The following is a 23,809-nucleotide window of genomic DNA, read 5'->3' as shown; positions in this document are numbered from 1 at the left end:
CTGTCTAACCTCACCAAGTCACTCGCTCTAAAACCAAAATGAAGTTCACCGCCCTTGCCATTGCTGCCTTTGCCGCCGTCGCCGTCGCCCAGGACGACGGAGGACTCGACGCCCTCAAGTCCCAGTACCCCCAGTACTTCTCCGGCGTCACCTCTCTGTCCGTGCCCGCCCAGTACCAGACCGCCGTTGTCCCCAGCAGCCCCAGCAGCCCCCCCCCTGGCTCCCAGCAGTCCCAGGCCCTGCTCCCGGCCCTTGCTCCCCAGCAGGCCTTCTCAGGCCCCCGGCCCCTGCTCCTTCTCAGCAGCAGCCCACCCAGGCTCCCCGCCCCTGCTCCCCGCCTCCTGCTCCTTCCCAGGGAGGCAACAATGGTGGCTACCAGCTCCCCCCCAACTTCTCCTCCCTGCTGACCCAGGGTGGTGCCCCTGAGCCCACCAAGGCCGGAGGATACCAGCTGCCCCCCAACTTTTCTTCTCTGCTCACCATGAAGCAGGAGCCCGAGTCCACCAAGGCTGCCGGTTACCAGCTGCCTCCCAACTTCTCCTCCCTGCTGCCCAAGATCCCCGACTCTCCCTCTGAGGCTGATGTCACCGGCCAGGGCAACGTTCCCCTCGTTGTCCCCTCCGCCACTCCTCTTGCTGACGGCCAGAAGGGTGATGAGAACTTCGGCGAGCTCCAGTCTCTCTTCGGCTCCTTCTCCGGCAACCTCGACAAGGTCCAGGAGTAATTGGTATTTATAGACTAATGTATTTAATGACACTTACAACTGTGATATCGGAGTGTCGGAAGTAGTTGAAGAATCGAATTTATGAATGTAAGCTGTGGTAAAACTTCAAGTGAAGGACCTATAGACTCTCTTTCGAAGACCAGTAACGCGGGGTGCACTCTCATATAGAGCCCTAATACAACAAGTATTGGTACGAAGACACTCGTCAGTGTCAAGAGATACGAGTACAAGTACTCTACCAGTTCCCTAGCAAATCAGGGTATTATTACACGTATACTGTTCGTATGGACTCGTACTCCTACCGTACTTGTATGCTAACTACAGTAGGTACTATGTATGCAATACAATACATACGAGTACAAGAACAATTACAAGTAGGTAGTTGCATGGTTGCTCGTAACTCAGTGATTCGACTTACTGACACGCTCTCAGACTACAGAATCAACTTACTTGTACTTGTAGCGCTATAGCAACTCCTATCTCTGTCTGGTACACTTGGAAGTATGTTAGAAGCCCGTTTTCCACACCAAGAAGTCTACAGTGGACTTCTCAATATATTAATGCGTGCGTTTAACTCTTCCAAATTGTTCGAAGTCGTCTATATACTGCGATTCCCAGTTGTAAATCAGATACGTGTACATTGCTCGTATGATGTTCTTGTACTAAAGCAGAGAAGTAGCAGTTGATGAGACTCTCAGATAATTCTCCGGGCATATGCGCTCTCTCCGCTCGCTACATTCGCGCTATTCAATATCCAATCTATACTAGCTACATGCTACATGCTGTACTTACTTTGACCACATCAGAGAGAGTCCGATGGATCCTCCAGGCCGAACGACGTCTCCAGTCCGCTGCTGCACGGGGATGGCCCAGGTGAGGTCGAACTGGGCCTGGGGGCTTCGGTAGACGAATCCCACACCAGCAGAGGCCGAAAAGTTGTCGGGGGCCTGCTGCAGGGTCTTGAGCAGATGCTGCTCGTTGCTGAGATGGCCGGCATTAGCGAAAAAGTGCAATTTAAGGGGGGAAGTGGAGATCAGACGGGGAACGGCTGTGAAGACCGAAACACCGGCCTTGGCGAACGACTGGCCTCCCACAGAGTCTCGGCCATCCTTGGGACCCAGTCCGTGACGCGAAAAGCCGGGTAGAGACACGGTGTTGAGGGTGTGGAGGTCGTCGGAGAGTCCGGGGACACCTCCCATGTAGAATCGGTCCAGAAGAGGCACGGCTCCTCGGGTAGAGCCGGCAGACAAACCGTAGTTGAAGACCACGTCCTTATCGGGGGTGGCCACAGAGCCCTCGGCTCGGGCAACGATTCGCTGGAAGGCCACATCGGAGTGGACGAGGCCTCGGGCGCTGTCGTTGGGCTTGAAGGCGTTCTCAGCCAGCACGGACAGCAGACGACCAGAGGTGGGGAAAAAGGGGTCGTCTCGAGTGTCGTTGGCCGCAGCAAAGAAGGCCGAGGTCTTGGCGGAGTCTCCGGCAGCGGCTCGAACGGCGTCGCTGGCAGCTTCGCCGACCTCAGTAACGGTTCGGAACGACTGCTCCACGCCGGCCTGCAGCACGGTGTTGGTACCAGTGGTTTTGGTCAGAGCGCACTTGACGCCCTTGAGAATCTGCTGGTGAGAGGCAGAGGGCACGTTGGCTCGCGACAGGTAGCCCGCAACGGTCCAAAGAGGGGAGCCGGGCAGACCAATAGGGATGGTGACAGAACCAGAGTAGGACCGGGTGGTCAGAGTGCCAAAGGTGGCTCGTGCAAACACGGTTTCGCTGCCGTTCCAGAAGTTGGGATGGGTAACCTGGATAATGGCGTTGGCATCATCGTCTCGAAGCTGGGAGGCCAGAGTCAGGTTGCAGGCGTCCTTTTGAATGGCCGAGATGGTGGCCTTGACGGAAATGCCGCCCAGCTTGGCGAGCTTCTCGCTGGGCTTGGAATCAAGCGAGATGTTGACGTCGGACAGCACAGGCACGGCCGCCAGCTTTTCAGAGACAACCTCCACCCCGTCAAATAGCGACTTGACAGTCAGACCGGGCTGCAGAAGAGCTCGCAGCTGTCGCTTGAGGAAGGGGTCTCGCAGCGAGATGCCAGTCACCTCCACGGCCTCCACCTCGACAGGTCGAGTTCCGTTGAGAACGATCTGGGTTAGCCATGAATTGGATAGCACAGAGTGCCTGTAGCTTCTCCTCCAATCTCTTCTCCTCTTCTTGTATCTTCTCAATCACATCATACTCACAGCTTCATCAAGCTTGCTGCTGTTGGGCAGAATAGTAAGCTGGGTTAGTCTTGGTTACAGGTGGATTTCGGGGCTGAGGACAATGGGCGTGTGCGGAAAGGTCGGTTTGCCCGGTTTTAGCATCTCTCCCGAGCAATTGGCGTTCCATGAGCCGTTTTGATGCCACTCACCTCACTCATGTTGAAGATGGTTTCAAACTAACTTTTGTTGCTGGTGACAAAATGACATGATTGGAGGGCAGCGGTGAAGGAGGTCCGATATGTGAAAAATTGATATTCCTTAAAATCACAGAGAGAGTGTCAAACAGGAAGTAACCACAGTCGCTGAGAGATCAGATCAACGGCTTACACAGGGATTTTCACTAATAATTACAGCTGTATACTTGGTTCTCTGTCTATAACACTCTCAGACCATGGCTCGAAACCCAAACTGAACTACAGTAAATGCAAGTGTAGTCTATACAACGAAGTGCTCAGTTTACCGGAGATGATATAAAATGTGAGGTTGTAATTGGACTCGTAGTGAAGAAGGGAGTTAAAACAGCAGCAGTAATATCAATTAGAATGCCCACCAATATGTACATTCATACTATACATTCATACTCTCTTGATCATAATTCATTGACTAAGCACCCAAAGATGACCCAGCAAAAAGTTGCCCTCAACTGGTAAAAGCAAAAATGATTTCTGGCAGGATCGAACTGCCGACGTTCTGCGTGTTAAGCAGATGCCATGACCAACTAGACCAAGAAACCGCTGAATTAAAATTTTGTGGAAAAATAGATAGTACAATCAAAAATCTGGAACAGGTTATGAGCGACTATTTTAGGTTGAATTGCCCATAAAAAGCGATATCCGTCTTCAAGTTATTTAATAAATGCAAATCTAGGTCTTTAGCTTCACCCTACACCTTCCCGCTCCTTTTTTGCTGCCCCGATCTGGAAGCGAATTCTATTTCCCAACTGGGCTGGCTAATGAGCTAATGGCGTCATAGGTGTTTCTTTGTGTCAGTAGTTGGTCTCTCGACTCCTATGGTTGCTTGCTTAGCCAACTCCGACCTATGCCACCACCAGCCACAGTTACATTCGCCGTGTCATGTTGCTGGAGCAATTTCCAGTAGGACCGCGCTACAGCACGACCTGCCTTAGTGCAGTATTCCCCACGTGACTGCTCCATACACCTTGCGTTATCTAAACTCATATGCGCAATTTGACTTTTTGCGGGTCCAAGCCTCCTAACGGGCAGTCCAGAGTCCAGCCAGGTTTGCTACATTCATTTTCGCGACAACTGAAACGGTTGCTAAAACTAGCTTGGAGGCGTCTCTTGACTTTCGTGTGGACGGCGTCAGTTGTCTCTTTCTCTCGCACAACCAACCTGCACACCCCACACACCTACAACAACCACACCGTTTTTACATTACTACACCTTGAGGTAGCTCAACCCACTAATGGCTAACGACAATCTGGCCAACCAGCTGCCGGAAAAGATCAGACGACGCCTTACTCCCGTGGGGGTCCACAAAGGACCAGAAGATCCAGCAGCAGTGTCTACTACAATGACAACAGCTGCAAAGGAGGAGACACACAGAGCCTTGAGACAGAAGGCGGCCCGAGAGTGCGAGAGAGTGCGTCTGGTACACTCCAAAGTCCGGGAGAACGAGGCGCAGAAACGGCGCCAGGTGCTGGAAAACCGCAATTCTAGATTGCAAGAGGCACAGGCTAGACGGGAGTCTGTGATCCAGAAAAGGAGATCCTCTGCCCAGAGCTTTGTGGCCATGATTCGAGAATCCCAGCAGGAAATGAGCTCGGAACAGTCAGTTGAAGATGAAGTTCCGGATGAAAAGCAGCCTCCAGGCAAATCAGACTTGTCTACGATGTCTACGAATCAGCAGAACCAAACTGACTCTACAAGATCGCCTGTGACTACTGCTACTACAAGCTCTGAGGGAGAACCTATCAATATCAACAACAATGACAAGTCAGGTGGAGGTGCAGGATCTTCGTCTTCAGATCCATCGGCTTCGACGGCTTCTGAAAGAAGTTCTGTCTCCAAACATGGACACTCCTACTTGGCATCTGTGATTCAAATCCAGAAGGATATTGAGCGGCTGAGAGAACTGTCTCCATTGGTTCAGTATCTAATTCTCGACAGTCCCATTCCTTCCACTGCTCCCTCGGACCCTCCAGACACTAACGACTTTCCAGATCACGTGGTGAAGTACATCAAGAGTCTTCACCCTCTCGAATCTCAGGATAGGAAAGCCTTCACCATGCTGCTGCTTCGCGAACTCAAAGGTGACGGGATTAGAAGCATCAGATCACCCGCCACAAAGCTCTCCACTCTGTTAGTTCACTTCGGAATCCCTTCCACTGCAGCAAGTGGTCACGTTATGCTCATGGCGCTTACTCGGATGCTCAAAATCGCTCCTTCGGAATTCCAGCAGCCCTGGGAAGATGCCGTCTCTTTGGTTTCGTGCTTTCGAAGGGCCTTAGCCAGTGTTACCAGCGAGACCCAGGTTCCTACATGGTTTGCAAGCATATTTGTTCGGCACTATGAAGCTTCTTCAAAATACAGCGATAGAATGGAGAGTCGAATCAATCGAGTCATGCTCAACCAGTTGGCAGAACAAGTCAGTCTAGTGCCTCTGCTGGCTCAGGAGGTGGTTCAATACGGAGGAAGAGAAGGGGTGCTTCGAGAGATTGGTGTGGACCGGTTCAACAAAGCTTTTCAGCGTCTTACCACCTGCGTGTGCCCTCGCAATGTGATCCACAGCCCAGAAACTATGCGACAGGCCCGGAGATTTGCCTCTAGAGCTCTCTATGTTGCCTGCAGATCTGCTCCTCACAATCTCACTCACGACACTTACACCACTCACATGAGACAGCTGGAGATGTGGGTCAAGGACCCTTCATGGGACAGTATCTCGGACGATTTGTCTACCAATCTCAGTCTTCAAATGAAGCGGTCTCGACGCATGTCTGACGAGTTTGCGGCTGCCGCCTTTTACTCTCAGTTCTACGAGCTCTTCCGGGTCTTTTGTATCCCTTCTGAATCTTCCAGTGCGTTCGGAATCAGTGCCCAAGAGATCCAGGGCATTGTGTTTTCTTCTGGTGACTGCGAACACATGCTAAAGTGGGTAGGACAGTACGTTTGTGCCACAGATGCTGTTCTAGACAACATCAATGAAGACGAAGAGTGTTTTCCCAGAGACTTGATCAAGGAACAAGGAATGCAGGCCCCGTTCTTCACGCCGCATTGCCGCATTGATTTAGAAATGCTCATCATGACTCGAATGAAGGTGGACCGGGTCGTGGAAAGCATGCACAAGTACGAGACCGAAAAGCTGTACTTCAAGGGCTACTCTCCCATGGGAGACGCTACTCTTCGGTTTGCCTACGAGCTCGGAGCTCTGTTCGAGCGATTCAGATTGTGCAAGAAGACAGTCACCTCCGTCCAGTGGAAGTACTGGTACCTTGTGTTCCTTACACGTGCCATTTGTGACATTGTTCCAACTCGCGACAACTATCACGTAAAGCTCTTTGACTACCTTATGGTTGAGCTTGAGTCTCAAATTACTAACCATATGTTTGCTGACAACCACTCGGATGTAGAGAATGGCAGCGATTATGGTGGTTCCAGGGACTCGTTCTGCTCCAGGGTCATTCTGGACAAGCTTCTAAACTGTGTCGAGCAGTTTGGAAGCCTCCACCGAGCAACCGAGATTAAGACGGTGACTGGAAAGTTCCGACGACTTCAGCTAGTGACCGGAGGCTCTACTTCGTCTGCTCCTACAGGTCCTGACTCAGACCAGTGGTTCGACGAGTGTGTCAGCGTCAATCTTCATGTTGATCTTTACCTACTGGTGTCTCAGATGCTGTATGATATGAGAATCGGCGAGAATCTCAATGCGGCTATTCGGGGCAGCTACTCTTCGATTCTCCAGGAAGAGATGGATACGTTCGGCAAGCAATGCAGAGCCGGATACGATGGTCTCAAGAACACCTCGGAGTTTCTCAAGACGGCTTTCGACCACGCCATCACCAAACTTCATCCTGGAGATGTTCGTAATGAGTCTTCGTGCAGTTTCCACGATCCTCTCTTGATTGGATTTTGCAACCTTGTATTCGGCAGCCCACAGCTTGATCTTCCTTATGGCTATGGTCTTCCCGAGTCTATGTTTTCAATCTACCGGTTCATTGTTGCCTGCCAAATTGAGACTCGGGCTCTGATTATTTGTGGATCCATTCTCCTACATGCCCAGAACACTGTTCATGTGTCTGGCTACAGAATGAAACCCAGTCAGGCCGATGTGATGGTTCTACGAACCGGAAGAATGCCCAAAAGCAGTACGCTCAAGACGCCGACGTTGTTTGAGGCAGTCTTGGAGCTTGTGTTTGATCATCCTCACTTTGGAGAAGAAGAAGCTGAGTCTGTGGCTCACACTATTGCCCAGCATGTGGAGATGCCGACTCTCGGTGAAGATGGACGCATGAGGGTATACAGTCAGCTGGTAGACCGGATAAAGGCGTCAACAGCGCGAGTCGTGCACCAGAACGGCTCGGACTCGGTTGGCAAGGTGCTTACCAAGCGGGTGGAAGGTCACTTTCTCTATTCTCATGCGCGGCTCAAAAACATGGATCCTCCTGCGTCGGTGGAGACCATTGCGGGTTTCGATTCGGCCGTAGAGCATCTAACGGAGCGCATGGGGACTGTATGGAAGACGCATTACGAGAGCCATGCGCATGGGTATTTGGACATGGTGCACCACCTGCGGCCGGACCTCAAGCCCGCGGTGATTACTAGACTTAGATTCAAGACTGTGAGGCCCAAGGAGCGACGAGTGCGGCCTCACTTCCGGTAGAAAAGTTTGTGAAGGGGTTGTGAAGGGGCTGTGGAGGATTTATGTATTTAACAGTGACTCAACTCACCATCTACTGTATCTTTAAGCTTATCGCTGCCTGATTATGTACATACATACCGGTTGGTGTATATCGTTGGGACTTACAGTACATAGTATTATACAATAGCATGCATTGTATCGTATCGTGGTCGGAGATAGCGCCATGCCATTGCTGTAGTTCGAATAACGCAATGATTTGTTCTTACATGAATGAAGAGAGTAACAGCAGTCCAATTGACAAGGCTCTTTCATCAGGCAGATAGTGCGGCCATCTACTCCTACTGGGCAAAGTTTGGATACTACTCCTTGAGCAACAACTCTATGAGCTCATCCATTGCACGTGTAGCTAAGTTTGGCCGCTCAATGGCAGCACCAGTAATTATCCGGCTCGCTTGTCGTGTCTGAGGCTTGTTACCTGTGCTTGTGTTGCTGCGGCCGGGTCTCTTTGCAGCTCTCAGGCTGCGGCCTGCTGTTCTAGAAAGATAGTCTCAGAGCGAGCTGTAGACGGAACATCCGTGCGTGTCTATAGTTAGTGTACAATCCGTTTAAGACACGTTTCGGAGCTCGTGATGTAATTCACCGGAGGCTTGGCTACTTTTTTTGGGTACATCTGCTAACGTTAACCATGTCTCGGATAAGAGCCATGTGATGAGCTGAAGTGATTGGGCGTTGCACAACTCTCCTTAGACATTGTAGCGTGATATGGTAGTGTTAATTACAAGAATGGACACCAGATACACCAGACGCTACAGCACACTGTCGGCATACACAGATCACACAGTACGGGAGCCGAGATGTTTGGGTCTTGGAGCCGCCTCACCACCTCTAATGTCAGCCGCCTGGTACTTTGTAGCCGCACAGAAAACTACGGTACATACTGTACTTGAACTAGTCGTTGTAATGTCTGGCAGCCGTTTTGCAGGTCTGGATTGCTGGATTGCTGTGGCCCAAAGCCAGAAAAGGGTCCACGTCAGGCCCCTCAAGGTTTCTCGGACCAAACAAACAACAAAAGGCTGTCTTCTTCCGGACTGCAGTTAGTAAGCACACGGGAGATCGGAGCTGAGGCCTCGGACAACCGTCATTGTTTGAGAGTGGAATGTAATGTGTCTGAATGGGGGAGAAGGGAACGCCGAACAAAGGTCTTCGTTCAGGATACGTGTCATCCCCGCAGCGCCAAATGTAACCCTTGATGGAGAAGGAGTGTGTGGTGAGCTAAAAGCCGCACTATTTTTTTCTTCTTCTCTCGCAAAGGGCGTATATAGACTTCTGCTCTCTTGTCAGATTGTCAACGTTGTTGTGCCAGATTAAAAAAAAATTCCACAATCACACGTTGTTGGGAGTTTCGAATTGCATAAAACCACATTACAACGTTTTTACGATTCTTTCCTCCAAAAGTCTGCATTGCTTTCTTCGAGGTCCACGATACACAATTGATTGAGACGCAAAATGACTGTTACCGAGCAAGTGAGTGTGTTTATGTCTGTCGGGCGGTGGCAGCAACGGGTTGCACGGAGGGAGATACCACGACCGCCACCACTGTCAAGGTCGCAACCAAGGGCTTTTTTTCAGGGGACGCCAGCAAACAGCTGAGCAACGACATGCTGAGAGCACGACAACGGCACCAAACCAGCACATTAGGGGCTGGGGACAATAGCGAAACGAGAGCTCAATATCCAGTTTCGGTGTTGTGTTCTTTCCTTCTGGAGGTTGTTGTACCTGCCTTCATGGGGAGTTCCCGCCCTAACACGCGCTTATGGGGCTGTGTTTACGCGTCATGCACCTTATGACATACGTGGAAGCAACAGCCGTACTGGCCTGGCGGGTGCGGGCGAATTCGGACAGCTGGAGGTGCAATGGTCATGCCAGTGGCAACCCCAGTGTCGGGATATGCTATGCTCATATCCAATCATTGATTCATCGCTAACTCAGGAATTTCTGTGAGTAGTCCCAACTGGACTGAGACATTTATGATGGGGATTTGGGAGAGACAAAAAGTGGCACAACAAGAATGACACAAAATGGGGCTTAAAAACGACAACCCACGACAATGCGGCGTTTACATTCGACAACTTATTTGAGGACTTGTTTTTTTGGGAGACTCATTTCACACCACTCTACTTGACACGACTCCATTCCTTTCGACACACAGCTCCCAAAAGTTAGTTTCCCACGCCATCTGTCGGATTTATTTTGCCTTTCGGATTTAGCGCGCGACTCGGACATAACATGGGCGGGCGATTGAGCGATTGAGCTTCTGAAAAAGCCGCCTTATCGCGTTGAAATCGTGTTGCCCCCTTTCTGCGAATGGTCCCAGTCGCCCAGGTCGCGTTTTGTGTCATCCAAAATTATTCCCTTTGTTCTCAACCGTGATTGACCTGCATGCCCAGCCGCTTTCGGTGATGTCAAAAAAAAGTGATAGGAGACACAATAACTGTGGACTCGCGAATAGATTACTAACTCAGCGCATCGTATCCCCAGAAGGTCGCCCCTGGTGGACCTACCGGCTACCCCGGTAACCTGACAGCCGAGCAGGAGCAGAAGCTCGGTGAGCTTAAGATGATCCTGCTGACCAAGGGTTACGAAGATCGAACCGATGACGCCACGTTGCTGCGGTTCCTGCGAGCCCGAAAGTTCGATGTGCCTCTGGCCCAAGAAATGTGGGAGAACTGCGAAAAGTGGAGAAAGGAGTTCGGCACCAACACAATTCTGGAGGACTTTTGGTACAAGGAGAAGAAGGAGGTGGCCAAGCTGTACCCCCAGTACTACCACAAGACCGACAAGGACGGCCGACCCGTCTACGTCGAGAACGTGGGTAAGGTGAACATCCACGAAATGTACAAGATCACCACCCAGGAGCGAATGCTTCGAAACCTCGTGTGGGAGTACGAGTCGTTTGTTCGACACCGACTGCCCGCCTGTTCTCGAGTTGTTGGACATCTCATTGAGACCTCATGCACCATTCTTGATCTCAAGGGAGTTTCTCTGTCGTCGGCCTCCCAGGTCTACGGCTTCCTCAAGGATGCCTCCAACATTGGCCAGAACTACTACCCCGAGCGAATGGGTAAGTTCTACCTGATTAACGCGCCGTTTGGTTTCTCCACCGTCTTCTCCGTCATCAAGCGATTCCTGGACCCCGTCACCGTGTCCAAGATCCACGTGTACGGCTCCAACTACAAGGAGAAGCTCCTGGCCCAGGTCCCCGCCTACAACCTACCCATCAAGTTTGGCGGCCAGTCCTCCTCCAAGATCGGTGTTGAACTCTCTGACGACGGCCCCTGGAGAGATCCCCAGTTTGTCGGCCCCGAGGGCTTGGCCCCCGTGGCTGGTGAGCGACCCACCGGTGCCCCCTCCATCGTCTCCAACTCCTCCACCTACGCCAAGTCCACTGCTTCCACCAAGGTCGGTGCTGACGACAAGGCCACTGACGCAAAGGCCAACGGTAACGGAGCTGCTGCTGCCGCTGCCGGAGCTGGAACTGCTGCTGCTGGCGGTGCTGCTGCTGCTGCTGGAGCTTCTTCTTCCAAGCAGGCTGCTCCTGCCCAGGCTGCTCCTGCCCAGGCCGCCAAGGCTCCCGTTCCCGCTGCTGCCAAGACCGCCACTGCCCCTGCCCCCACCGGCAAGACTGCTGCACCTCAGACCAACTCGTTCCCTCCCGAAATGCTTGCCATGATGGAGCAGAATGAAAAGAAGGCTGAGAAGGCCGCCGAGGCCAAGACCAAGGGAGGGGCTGCTCCCCAGGCCAATGCCTTCACCGACGAGCAGCTCGCACAGCTCAACTCGCTGCCCCAGCAGGTGGCCACAGGAGGAGTGTCCCAGCCCCTTCCTGATTCGCATGTTACCCAGGGAGTCCCCACGGTCGCCAAGATTGCCGAGGCTGCCGCCGGTCCCCATGAGGATGCCCATCTTCCCCATTAAGACAAAAAAACACACGTAATTGGAGTACTTTTATTGACCTGAAATTAGAAAATCGCGTTAGGTGGAGCTTGTAGATGATTCGGTAACATGTAGCTGCAACTAGTCGATAGCAACGAGAGGTACAGTACATACGGTAGAAGTATGTGAATCGTGATTTGATGTGTTCCCGCTCGCGCTAAAGGGAGAGTATTCGTCAGTTGTGTGTACAAACATGGAGTTACTACTGTACACTGTACACTCGATACTGATCTTACTTGAACTGTAACTCCTTGTAGTAGTTCGTGTTTCACGGGTGATTAAAAAACACTGCGAGTGTTTTCTTGTGGTCAGGCTTAACATGATCGAGAGCCACAACCAGATTTTCCAGTCATCGTAGCGCAGTATGCGACTTCGGGTGCTATTCACAGTCTTTCGGATATGCGAACTCGTTCGGCTCTCTCCAATGACTTCTCCAGTAATTGTTGAAGTAATATCCAACAAAAATCCCAACGAACACCACGTGAGCGTAAGCACCAAAACGGAACTATCTTAGGAAATTAATACTACACGGGGTAGATGTTCGTGAATATCTGCTAAGAACTAGAGCCTTTAATATCTAGTTATCAAGTTCTCATATCTCTGGAATACTCGGAACACTGAAATAAGTACCTCTCGCAGAACTCTTGCTTCCACTATTCCTCAACAAACCAATGATTGAAAGACTAAGAGCAATACATATGTTCGTTCGATAGTTGCCGACCGCCGTTATTAGTGCCTGAAGAGTCTCTCTGCTCGCACTTGCTACATCGAATGTATAATCACTGCAGCTCAACCAGCCTGGACATCAATAGAACATCTGTCACTTGTCCTTGATACAGAAGAACCACAAATATGTATGTACTAGACACTATCCCCAACACTGATTGTGACAGGTGGATTCGCAACACTGGCAGTGCACCTTCTGTTCAACAGGGTCACCTGTCAGACGAGACTGTTGGCGTGTAACGTCGTAGCAGGCTCTCACACAATGAGAAGGGTCTTTCTTGCAAAGACCACTACAGTACGACAGCCAACAACAAAGAAACAGACCGGGATAATTCAACAGGTACCGATAGTGCTCTAGACAGAAGCTCCAGATATCGCTCAACAAACATCTATGGTACAGTATATACTTGTACTGCACAAGACTTCAAAACCTACCCTTAGCACAACGTTCTGAAACAACAGACCCAGATTCATAATACATCGATAAATGCGACGCTACATATTGTCACACTATCGTACAAGATTCTCTTTACACACTCCAGCAATAGGTATCAATGGATTGATCTATATGGTTAGCCGTAATCTACCAAATGGGATTTTTTTGCTGTTTTGCGGGTTTTGCACATGTTTTTGCATTTTTTGGTTTCTTCTCCGAACGAGACTGCCGTTGAGGGCAGAATAAATAATGCCAGTTGGATGGCGTGTGTGATTGGTTGTGTGGGTTAGCTTAGATCTGCTCAATCTTGGCGATGGGAGTAGTCTCTCTGAGGACAGAGTCCTTGAGGTTCTGAAGCTCGTCGGCTCCTCGGGCATCATTCTTCTCCACCACGAGGTTCTTGAGCCACTTGTTCTCCATCTCCAGAGACAGAATCTTGGCTTCCAGCGACGAAACCTTGTCTTGCAGGTCCTTGGCCTGCTTCTCCATCTCCTGCTCCCGCATCTTCTTCTTGATTCGGAACCGTGCCGACGCAGCTGTGTTTCGTCGTCGCTTGTCGTCCTCAGCGGCCTTGATGCTGCAGTCACCACCCTCGTACTCGGGCGACTTGGCGGGCGTCGAGGCCAGAGACACATCGACAGAAGACTGCTTTCGCTTCTTGACTTGCTGTGAGTTGGCTAGAATAGCGGCCTGGATTTCCTCCTGGGTAGGTCCAGCGGTGGGAGGAGGCATGGAGGCGGTTCCGACACCAGTAGAGGTCATGGTAGACTGGGGAGAGGTGACAGCTTGGTAACCAGCAGGCTTCTGAGAAACGGGCTGCAGAATAGGTCGCTGCTGCTGCTGCTGCTGCTGCTGAGACTGGGGTTGGGGCTGGGGCTGGGGCTGAGGTCGGGTCTGCTGCTGCTGCTGCTCGAGAATGGAGAACTCGTTGAAGTCGAAGTCCATGTGCAGGTTGTTGGCCTCTCCTCCGGGGTTCTTGAGAGAATCATACTGAGATCGAGACGACGATGCAGGCTGAGGCTGGAAGGCCTGGTTCTGCTGCTGATGCTGCTGTTGCTGCTGCTGCTGGTGTGCCTGCTGCTGCTGGATCTTCTGTAGGTACTTCTCCTGCTCGACAATCATGTCGTCCACAGAAGCAGCAATGTCGGTGGAGCAGCCCATGTCAAAGTCGAAGAACTGCGTGTTCGTGAAGATGGATAGATCATCGTTGTCGGGCGAAGGCTCGGTATGTTGAGGATCCTCAATCGCATTGAGGTTGGCCAAGAAAAGTCGGTCAGTCATGTTGTGTTGTGGGGAGGTTCTAAGGGTCGGGAAAATTAAGCGCACTTGAGAGGTCCCTGTAGCTAATATATACAATGGAGATTGGGATGTGCTCAAACCTTGTTTGCACACTCAAGACATGGGGGCTGCCTAAACTGGAAAATAGAGTTGGGGTCCTGAGTCTTACCAATCGTGCAGATTGTGCAATTTCACGTGACCGCAATGAGGGTGTGAGGACAGGACACTTACGGGGAGTCGAGGGAAGGGGGGAATATATATAGAAGGGGGGAGTTTGAGGCCGAAAAAAACAACGGTGGCTAATATATGGGCGTTTTATGCCTGTATCACCGCTTGGAGTCCGTGTCCATGCCAGCAGCTCCACTGGGTTGCTACGCTCTTCACACGAACAATTTTTTCACTCTGTCAAAATGATTGTTTAATCACACTGAGGAACTGTGACTAATAAGATTTAGACGTTCTTCCCTCCCAACAACAGAAACCTTATTTATATGACAGATGGACCGACAACGTGGGTAGGGCAAAAAATGAGACACGCGAAAAAATGCCCAAAAAATAGAGGCAGTGACATTTCGTTGCTTGCTCTTGACACCTGATCGACACGCATTTTTGTATGAAAAGTGGTAGTAAAAAGTAGATGAATCGATAGATAATCGTTCCAGTATTTGAATCATTTACTTATTCCAGCTCCACACCGTCTCCATCTCCAAATACAGGCTCCCTGAAATCTCATATGTGACGCTGGCCAAATCCAAAAGCCTCCCCACACCCTTCCGATTGGTGGATAACAGCGCATGAATAAAGGAAGACGTGGACCTGTAAGTATACATGTGTGCTGTGAGGAAGGAGATGGCTATAGCCGCATCAACCATCAAGCCGTTGTCCCTACAGACATGGAATTGCTGTTTGTACGGTGCTGATAACTGGTTTGATTGTGATTAATGGCATCTCAAATCCCACCTACTTGTAGAGCTCGTGTATCTCCTGCCAATCTAAAAACAAATTGAAATGAAATTATCATTCGTTTTGACAACGTGGAAATGAAAAGCAACCAATGTTAAAGGGTCCGAAATATTCGCCCGCGTGTGCTTTCCACCGCGCTGTTTACGGATTTTCCGCCTGACCTTCGTGCATCGTTTGTGTCCGAATTTCTGTGCTGTACCGTTTTGAAACAGTCCATCAAACCGAACTCAAAAGTCGGCCGAGGTTCGGGGTAGGCTTGCAAACCTTGCGTCTGTTAGTTGGGGCTAGCGTCATTTAGTTGGGAACAAGCCTTGTGCCAAGTGTATTTAGTTAGGTACATCGTCATGTTTACTGTTTTCAAACAGTCATTCTCATGGTGCCGAACCTGGAGATATCGGCATTATAGACACTGCCGGGGCGCAAATGCAGTAGAAGGATCGAAGCATCGCCCACCACTTCGCCCACCACCCACACTTCTCCCACCAAAACCGTATATCTGTCTTTTTGCCAGACTCGTATCTCCAGGTTCATTTCCCCTTGATCGCCCGGCTGTCGTGTGGCTTGAAGATGTACAGTAATTTTAGTTCAGAGAAAAATCTGCAATTTTGGTTCACGGCTTCAAGATCGTCTGGAAGTCGGTATACGAAGCCAGGAGGTGGATCGATAACATGTGGAGTTAAAGACCTCCCGTACCAATGGTTTGGTGAACTCACGCCGGCTATAATGTTCTCAATTGACCTGTTTGAACCGCTGTCATCAGAGTCATCCACAGGCAAGAGTCAACTCTAACGCACCACTGAAACACGGAAAAACAGTAAAGATTGTGAAGACAGATAATAGGCCTTCTCCGAAAGAAGATAGTGGCAAGCGGGACATGTTCCATGAGACATGCTCCTGCTGTCTTGGTCACACAGGGCTGATGGTAAACAAGACTACTGGAGCTTGGGTTGCATTGAGTCGCGCCCTAGATAAGACAGGAGATATAGATGGATAGCAGAGATAAGAGATGGTTCACGCTCTTGTTAACCGCCCTGAAGGTACTCTTGACTCCCAGAATGTCCCTAACCGCCTTACTCAAAGTTCATCGTCAGTGTATGGAACAAGAAGGTGCGACATGATGCATTTGCATAAGCCGTCATTGAACGATGGCACAGCCATATTGATTATCGTATCTTCTACTCTACTACCTCACAGCCCTTGTTGTCGTATCGTTTGATTATCGGCCAATTCATTATCGGTCCCTCCGACTGGCTGGTCATTGAACCGTGCTAACCCAGCAGACTTCAAGCCACTCCGTTTTAGGAGATCCGCGAAAAATGAAGAGAAAAAAAGGTCAGAAAAAAAGCCTGCCGAAAATATCGCCAAAGCCAGTTGCCAACGTGGACAAGGTCAGGGCACACGTGGGCAGACTAACTGTGGGGACAAGTGTATCGCAGTTATTATCGACGTAGCGTAACTGGCATGTGGTATGGAGTGCAGCAGACACTTGAATGTGCTATGATGTCGCTACAAGTACAGTAGGAAGAACTTAGCTACGTGTAGTAGGAACTTGAAGTTATTCTGACGCTCCAGTAACGCCCTCACTACTGGAGTTTGAACCAACAATTTGCCCACTCACGCGCGCGCTTTGTCTTCGCGTACTACAGTAGGCTGGTCTGTAAGTTGGCTAAACTGTGGCTTACAAAGCCTGGAAAGTGAGACTGGCTCGTGCAAAAAGACCCTGTATCATAATATTCCGGAGATTGTTTATTTCATCTCGGTAATTACGGGTGAGTATGGAACGTGTAGCATTATTATTGGGGTACCGTAGATAAGCCTACACAGTGGGGTACTCTAAGCTAAGTACAGTAGCTCTGCTGCAGTCATGTTGACATCCATACCAAGCGAGAGCAGGGCTGAACATGTAAAGGACACGGGCTGGTAAAACTACAAGTAGTTACCGTGGACAACCTCAAGGGTTTGAAAATCTTTTCCCTGCCGAAGAAGTTATGGTTAAAGCTGGTTACAAGGACTGTAATAGACCCGAAATGTTAGGTAAGCCACACGCCACAGATTGGAGATGCAAGCCACCGAAAAGACGACGAGAAAAAAAATGACGAGAAAAATGCAGCCATCAGACAGGGTGTATCTGACCCGGGTCGGAATTGGAGGTCGGCGACTCCCGATATACTGCTGGCGGACTGCCCAGAGCATGTGAAGAAGTTGAGATGGCGATACCCAGTCTGCAACAGTCTGTAGCAGATTGCTTGTACCCTGAGAGCTTTTTGAAGCGTGTTACTTGCTGGGAACATGGGTACTACGATGGTCTCAATGAGTTCAATTGTTCTTCTTGCAATTACAAACACATACTGTTATGGAACGACAAATTGTTCATGTTGCCGTTGTGGATTATTTGAGATTCAGAGATAGCTGCCTCTTACCTCAATTTTAGAGATGACATATCGCACTGACCAAGAGGAGCAATGACATCTTTCACAAGCAGCAGTTTCCCCAAAACGGCGATTCTCGTTTATGTCTTTTGTGCAAGTCGACTAATCTTCATTGCAGGTTTCGGTAGTTCAGATCCCGTTCGTTTCTTAGTTTACCTCCTCCATCAAGCAAAACCGCTATCACCGTAGAACCTCACTACCACTAGTCACTGGCTCAAGGACCCTTCGTGTACCGGTACGAGTACTTGCTAAAAGAAAAAAAGTATTTTCAGAACTATCAGCCCTATGTTTACTTCTTCTAGAACAGATGGCATAGTTGCGAAATCATCAACTGCAACTGTACCTATGGAATAGGAAATGCAGGTGCTAACACGCCTGAGATGTACCAAATCCATCGCAACAATTCAAACACAGCCAAGCCTTTGAATACGCCCTCAACACACTTTCTACATGCTTCCTATCAACCACCCTCCGCCAAACATCACCACTATTAAGTTCAGTCTTCTCGGCGTTAGTGGATCTCAGATAAGCTTATCGTACAGGCCCAGGCTGGATTGTATTAGCAGGATGGGGGGAGGCCATTCCAGTCTCAACAGATCAGCTAAATTGAAATGTTTCATTAATTTCAACTTTCACCATTCACGAAATCAATAGGTCCACGAGACAAGTTTCGTTAGATCGTTAAGGGGTACACTCGTGGAAGCCTTACAGTATGTACGAGTACTCGTAATAATATATGCTCACATCCCAAACTCTTTCACAGAGTGCGGGGATTGGTTGGAGAGATGAAGGACCAAGCGAGATATTTGATGTAATGAGGAGTCAGATTCACAAATTACATCCTAAAGCAGCTGATTACGTTCTTTTAAACGGCCCCCATTGAGCCACATCACCTGTTCACCTCCTCTGACCTTCCGTAACATGTTTCAACTCCTGTAACATTCATGCAGCGAGAGAGAGAACGCTGATGAAAAACATTAGACAGGGAGAGACAGACCCCAGAAAACACCTCCTTCAAAATGCCAATTCCAAAATCAGACCTGCTGAACTACACAGCCGCATTGCACCGTACTGTACTATACTTGTATATACACCACCCCTTTTCATCCCCCCTCAAACCCCCTCCTCTACCATTCACCACACTCTGAACACGTGTTTAAAGACGTGAAATATTATGTCAACCCCTAAAACAAGACACACCCATCAACTCACCCCAAACTGCGTCAATTGCCAAACGCACTCCCAGGAACACAGGTGGGAAGAAACCACGTGACCCGCCGTTCAGCGGTATTTGTGCATTGCCCAATTCGATGCATACATACCTCACACGAGCGTGACGTCATGGGAGGAATACTGGCGAACAGGCGGTCATATGCAGCACTCGTATAGTACATGACTGGGAAGGGTCTCTGGCGACTGTTCCAGTTGCCGTAGTTACCATCAAACGAAAGCAATGACCCCGCTTCAATTCCTTATCCTCCACACCAACTCTCCACAGAGATCTTCATTCTGATCTGGCATAGCCATCGCTATTTTTGATAACCCGTGGTGTGCATTAGGTTTGCATTTTGATTCCCAAATTCGTAAAAATGTAATGTAGGGTTTCTAACGGCCGATGGGTGGTGGGCGTAGGTGTGTGGGTGTGTGAGTGTATGTGTGTGGTGGTGGTGTTCTAATGGGCATGTGATTTTGTAAGAGAAAAATAACATGTGTCTCTGTGTCACATCGTCCTAGTCACTATCCTATTCTGCTACCCCCTCCCCAGTATATAAAGCCCCATAGTTGTCTTGATATCCGCTCTCTCTCCCAGCCGTACAGTAAACTTTTAAACGCAGCTGACAAGACTTGGTTTGGGTGTTTAGCTATTAGCTACTGTAGTTCACCACCACCACCGCTCAGCACCATTACCCCCGTACAGGACTACTTGTTCAACTCGATCGGACTATGGAAGAGCAGGCCATTCAGCAGATTGTGTCCTCGCTGGAGCTGGTGCACGATCCGCGTACCAGCAACAGACAGCGGCAGGAGGCTCAATCGGTGAGTTATTTGAACCAGAACGATATTGACAGGATGAGGGATGAAGAAGGGGAATCATGACCACTATGGATACCCACAAATACGCTGTGACACAGATACACCTGTGACACAGACACGTGTGGTTAGAATTTGTAAAGGGCGCTTGAGAAGGAGTATTTCCCCCCACCACAACCATCTTGCCTCGCCCCACACCATGCGATCACTAACACCAGCTCTTGGAAACCATCAAACAAAATGAAGACGCGCCGTTCTGGGGTTGGCAGCTGGCGTCGCCCAAACAAGGCTACTCGCCCGTGGTGCGCCACTTTGGCCTAGGGCTGATCCAGCATGCCATCCAGTACATGTTTCTGTACTACGACGCCCCCCGCAAGGCCGCGGTGCGCGACTGGGTCATTGATCTAGCGACCAATGTGACCGCCGACGACCCCCATTACATCAAGGAGAAGCTCTGCGTGCTTTGGGTCAACATCGCCAAGCGAGTGTGGGGAGTCGACAAGCCCACCGATACAGACACAAACAACAACACAGATTCGAACAACACAGACAACAACAACAATAACAATAGTAACAGCAGCACAACAACCGACTCGTCGTGGAAAAACATGGACGCGCTGCTCGTCCAAATGTGGGATGCCAACCTCCAGACCCGGGAGATCTCGCTCGGTGTGTTCCGAACGCTGTTTGAGGACATTTGGATCCTGGAAGACACCGTCGCCGCCAAACGTTCCTCGATCCTTACGGCCCAATGCATCGAGGTTGTCACATCCGAAGAGGTCTTGGAGCAAATGTACGAGAACCGAGTGGCGGAACTAAGACAACTTCGTCAGGGATCCGAAGGCTGGATCAACAGGTGGGCAGCGTTCCTGGCCGAGCTGCTGGCCAAGGGTGATGAGCCCCAGTGGGTCGTACAGCTCCTGCAAACAATCAAAACCTGCCTATACTGGGTGCTCCCTGCCGCTATTCGAAAGGCCGATCTCCTGGGTCTGCTTTCACAGGCGATCACCTCCTCCGATCTGAACGTCCAGGTCGAGGCAACCGAGTGTCTCCACACGCTCTTTACGCGGCCCTTTTCCCAGGACGAAGAGTTCCAGGCCATTGTAGGCTCCGTCTTCCTGCCCCAAGGAATCTCCACGCTACATGGTGTTTATGACTCGATCCGTCTAGACGTGAATAACCTTGACGAGCGAGCGTACGCGCTGACCAAGAAGTTTGTCGAGATGGTCGTGGGACTGGGAGAGTACCTCAATGTGTACAAGGGCTGCCATCTGCCAGCTGGATCGGATGTGGGTGGATACCTGCGCCTGGTTCTGGCCATTGTGCAGCACGATTCACTGCTCGTCTCGTCTCTAACGCTACAGTTCTGGTGCTCTATTTTGCGAATGGACGAGGTCACAGGCAAACAAGAGGCTGAACGACTGCTCCCTCAACTGCTGGAGATTGCCGCCGACAGATGCATCAAATACGAGGACGTGGACGACTCGCACGTGTCTGTGCAGTACCTGGAGATGGACTTCGACTCGCCTCCCGAGCGCCATATGTTTCTGTGCAACTACAGACGGTTCATGGACGACATTGTACGGCTGTGCGTATACCAGAACCCCGTGGACTCCATCACATGGCTGCAGCAACGCATGGCGCAGTTTTTCTCGCAAGAAAATGTGGCCTGGCAGGTGTTTGAACGCGACCAATTTGAGGAATACAAGGGAAACCCCGCATTTTTCGTCTCCTACTGCCAGTTTAATCTTGTGGAGGCTTCTCTGCGGGGAGTGTCGCGATGGCAGGCTCTTACAAAGGAGGATACGGACTCGTGGCGAGCCAAGGAGGCGGAAATTCTGCGATTAGTGGAAAACTGGGGCACTTCCCTTCTGGGCATGAATCTGCGCGATCCCCAGCTGGTACGAAAGTCGACCCAGACGCTGGTCCAGGTGGCGCCTATGCTCAAGGACAGGACGCAGTTTGTGTTCCAGATTCTCGAGCGGGTCATTTCGGGATGCACCTACCAGCTTGGTGGCAAGTCTCAGGACTCTCTGACCGATGACGAGCGAGCGCTGATCAAGGAGGTACACATTTCATGCGGCACCGAGCTCAACCGGCTGGCATACCTGATGCCTGACTCTCTGGCACCCATCTACTCTGATCTGGAGCGAGTTGTCATTGATTTGTTCCAGTCGAACAAGTTGACAGAGCACGAGGGAGTGGCGTTCAAGTCGTTCCTTCTGGTTGTTTCGCAGCGATGTTCTGCTTCGCTGACTTCACCCGAGGAGAGAGCCCATCGGTTTGGCACCATTGTGGACCCTGTATTTGAGTGCTGGACCGACCCAGGCACCGTAAAGGGCCTTACCGACCTGCAGTGGTTCATGGAGCATATCGGAATTGTTCGAATTGCGGAGTACTTCCGGTCTCGAGGAGTGACGTCTTCCACTAACCTCCTCGAGGAGCAGATGGATGAGCCCGGCTTTCAGCTGCGAAACCAGCTCAAGGAGAAATGTTCGGTGCTTTTCCCCATTCGACAGACCCGGATCTTCTTGCAATACTCCATCGAGCGTCTAGATCGAGACTCTCCAGAGTTTCTTGCTCTCCTGGCTCTCTGGAAGCCCCGAATCCAGCCCATCCTGCCCCACATTCTGCAGCTCATCACACAGATCCAGGCGTACCACAATCCCAAGAATTGGACCACGTTACCCTCCGAGGTGCAGTCGTTCGTCAAGTACTCTGTGCAGGAGCGGTTCTGGCAGGTGGGCGTGTCCATTAAGTCCAAGGACGAGTTTGTGGACGAAAACGTCAAGGCCATGCAGTCGTTGCGAGACTTTGCCGACTCCATTGGCCACATTGTAAGATACACGAGAGAGTACTCGTTTTTCGCCGTATCGTCCATCTCTGCTCTTAACGAGACTCTGTACGAGATTCCAGACATCGCCACCAATCTGTGGAAGGCTCTCGTTGGTGCTGACGACGGAGTCGGCATCACTCTGCACTCTTGGCGGCATATGGTGTCCATGGTTGTACGGCCCGTCATCAAGAACTGTCCCTTGAACCTGGTGCCCGAATTCATGCCCCAGTTTCTGCCCCATGTGCTGACCAAGCTGGACGAGGTTCTCACCACCAAGTGGGGTGCTATGACCAACCTGCAGCTGCCGTCAGCGGGTGATGACAACTACGACGCCATGGTGACCGCTGAGGCTGCTGATGACGAGCAGCTGTCCGATGAAATGATGGATGAGCATCTGCTTCGACAGCTGACCAACGTTGTCGGCCGATTCCTAATCGATCTAGTGGGTCATGAGAAGGCTTCCACTCCCAAGACGGCCCAACCTCCTGCCCCTGGAGCTCCTCCTTCCAACGCGAAGGTGCTCAAGAAAGTGACACTGACCAACAAGGACATCCTGGGTCCGTTCTTGGTGCTGTGCAACCACGTGATTGGGTTCCGAGACTCGCGATGCTCATTTAACGTGTGCTTATTGCTGCGAGGCATTCTGCCCCTGATTCTTAACAAATGGGGTGAGCTGGACGATTTCCTGGTGAGCGAGGTAATGAAGACGTGCATCCGCATTATCCATGACCCCTTTTACGTGGAGGTGCACTCCGAAGCCGGCTACATCGTGACTCTCATCTACACATACATCTCCAACGAGTCGGACTCCCCCGCCAAGCTGCTGCTAGCCTACTACAATCACCAGCAGCAGGAAGGAGGACACAGCAGTGTGACCCCCCAGGATATTATCAACTTTGAGAAGCAGCTGAGCAATAGCAACCGGTCGTTGCGACAACAGCGAGGAGTGGTTCTGGACTTCCTCATGTACCACCATCCCATGCGACCCTCGGAGGCCGACGGAGGACAAAACAGCCGACAGGCCCAGATGCAGAAGCTGGCCAAAAAGCAGCAGGCCGCACAGCGAAAGCAGTTGCTCTCTAAGAAGACAGATACCGGTGATCTGCTCATGGAGACGGAGGAGGAGGCCGGGCTCGGCAACCTCTTTGGCCAGTAAAAACATATTAAAATTGTATACATTAATGATCAGTGGGGTGTAGAATGTAGATAGCTCGTGTCCAGTGCTGGAAGTGAAGTGGACATTTTGATACAGTTGGTAAACTATCGGTAGATAATTGCAACTACTGTACAGGTACATTCGCATATATCGCACTTGTGGTTACC

At 50.6% G+C, this 23,809-nt stretch overlaps 6 protein-coding genes and 1 non-coding gene across 7 annotated transcripts; 4 read left to right on the top strand and 3 right to left on the bottom strand.

The window, feature by feature from the left end:
- Window positions 1-38: 38 nt before the first annotated feature.
- On the top strand, window positions 39-407 carry YALI1_D05736g (uncharacterized protein; the record flags this gene model as incomplete). Its single annotated transcript, XM_502410.3, has 1 exon — window positions 39-407. The coding sequence occupies one exon, from the start codon at window positions 39-41 to the stop codon at window positions 405-407; it is 369 nt and encodes a 122-aa protein (XP_502410.3).
- A 1,105-nt stretch (window positions 408-1,512) lies between these two features.
- Window positions 1,513-3,134, bottom strand: YALI1_D05705g (uncharacterized protein; the record flags this gene model as incomplete). Its single annotated transcript, XM_502409.3, has 3 exons — window positions 1,513-2,859; window positions 2,956-2,994; window positions 3,126-3,134. The coding sequence occupies 3 exons, from the start codon at window positions 3,132-3,134 to the stop codon at window positions 1,513-1,515; spliced, it is 1,395 nt and encodes a 464-aa protein (XP_502409.1).
- A 501-nt stretch (window positions 3,135-3,635) lies between these two features.
- On the bottom strand, window positions 3,636-3,709 carry YALI1_D05699r. Its single transcript has one exon. It is a non-coding gene; the product is annotated as a tRNA-Val (tRNA).
- A 692-nt stretch (window positions 3,710-4,401) lies between these two features.
- YALI1_D05692g (uncharacterized protein) lies at window positions 4,402-7,815 on the top strand (the record flags this gene model as incomplete). Its single annotated transcript, XM_502408.3, has 1 exon — window positions 4,402-7,815. The coding sequence occupies one exon, from the start codon at window positions 4,402-4,404 to the stop codon at window positions 7,813-7,815; it is 3,414 nt and encodes a 1,137-aa protein (XP_502408.3).
- Window positions 7,816-9,300: 1,485 nt separating this feature from the next.
- Window positions 9,301-11,769, top strand: YALI1_D05633g (uncharacterized protein; the record flags this gene model as incomplete). The annotated part of the gene is made up of 3 exons (XM_502407.3): window positions 9,301-9,318; window positions 9,784-9,791; window positions 10,317-11,769. The coding sequence occupies 3 exons, from the start codon at window positions 9,301-9,303 to the stop codon at window positions 11,767-11,769; spliced, it is 1,479 nt and encodes a 492-aa protein (XP_502407.1).
- Window positions 11,770-13,240: 1,471 nt separating this feature from the next.
- YALI1_D05594g (uncharacterized protein) lies at window positions 13,241-14,230 on the bottom strand (the record flags this gene model as incomplete). The annotated part of the gene is made up of 1 exon (XM_502406.3): window positions 13,241-14,230. The coding sequence occupies one exon, from the start codon at window positions 14,228-14,230 to the stop codon at window positions 13,241-13,243; it is 990 nt and encodes a 329-aa protein (XP_502406.3).
- Window positions 14,231-19,563: 5,333 nt separating this feature from the next.
- YALI1_D05538g (uncharacterized protein) lies at window positions 19,564-23,642 on the top strand (the record flags this gene model as incomplete). The annotated part of the gene is made up of 2 exons (XM_502405.4): window positions 19,564-19,656; window positions 19,869-23,642. The coding sequence occupies 2 exons, from the start codon at window positions 19,564-19,566 to the stop codon at window positions 23,640-23,642; spliced, it is 3,867 nt and encodes a 1,288-aa protein (XP_502405.4).
- Between the last annotated feature and the right edge of the window lie 167 nt (window positions 23,643-23,809).

Source organism: Yarrowia lipolytica, chromosome 1D (genome assembly GCF_001761485.1).
Source record: "Yarrowia lipolytica chromosome 1D, complete sequence".
Classification (NCBI taxonomy): domain Eukaryota; kingdom Fungi; phylum Ascomycota; class Dipodascomycetes; order Dipodascales; genus Yarrowia; species Yarrowia lipolytica.
This window is presented reverse-complemented; position numbering and strand designations above follow the sequence as displayed.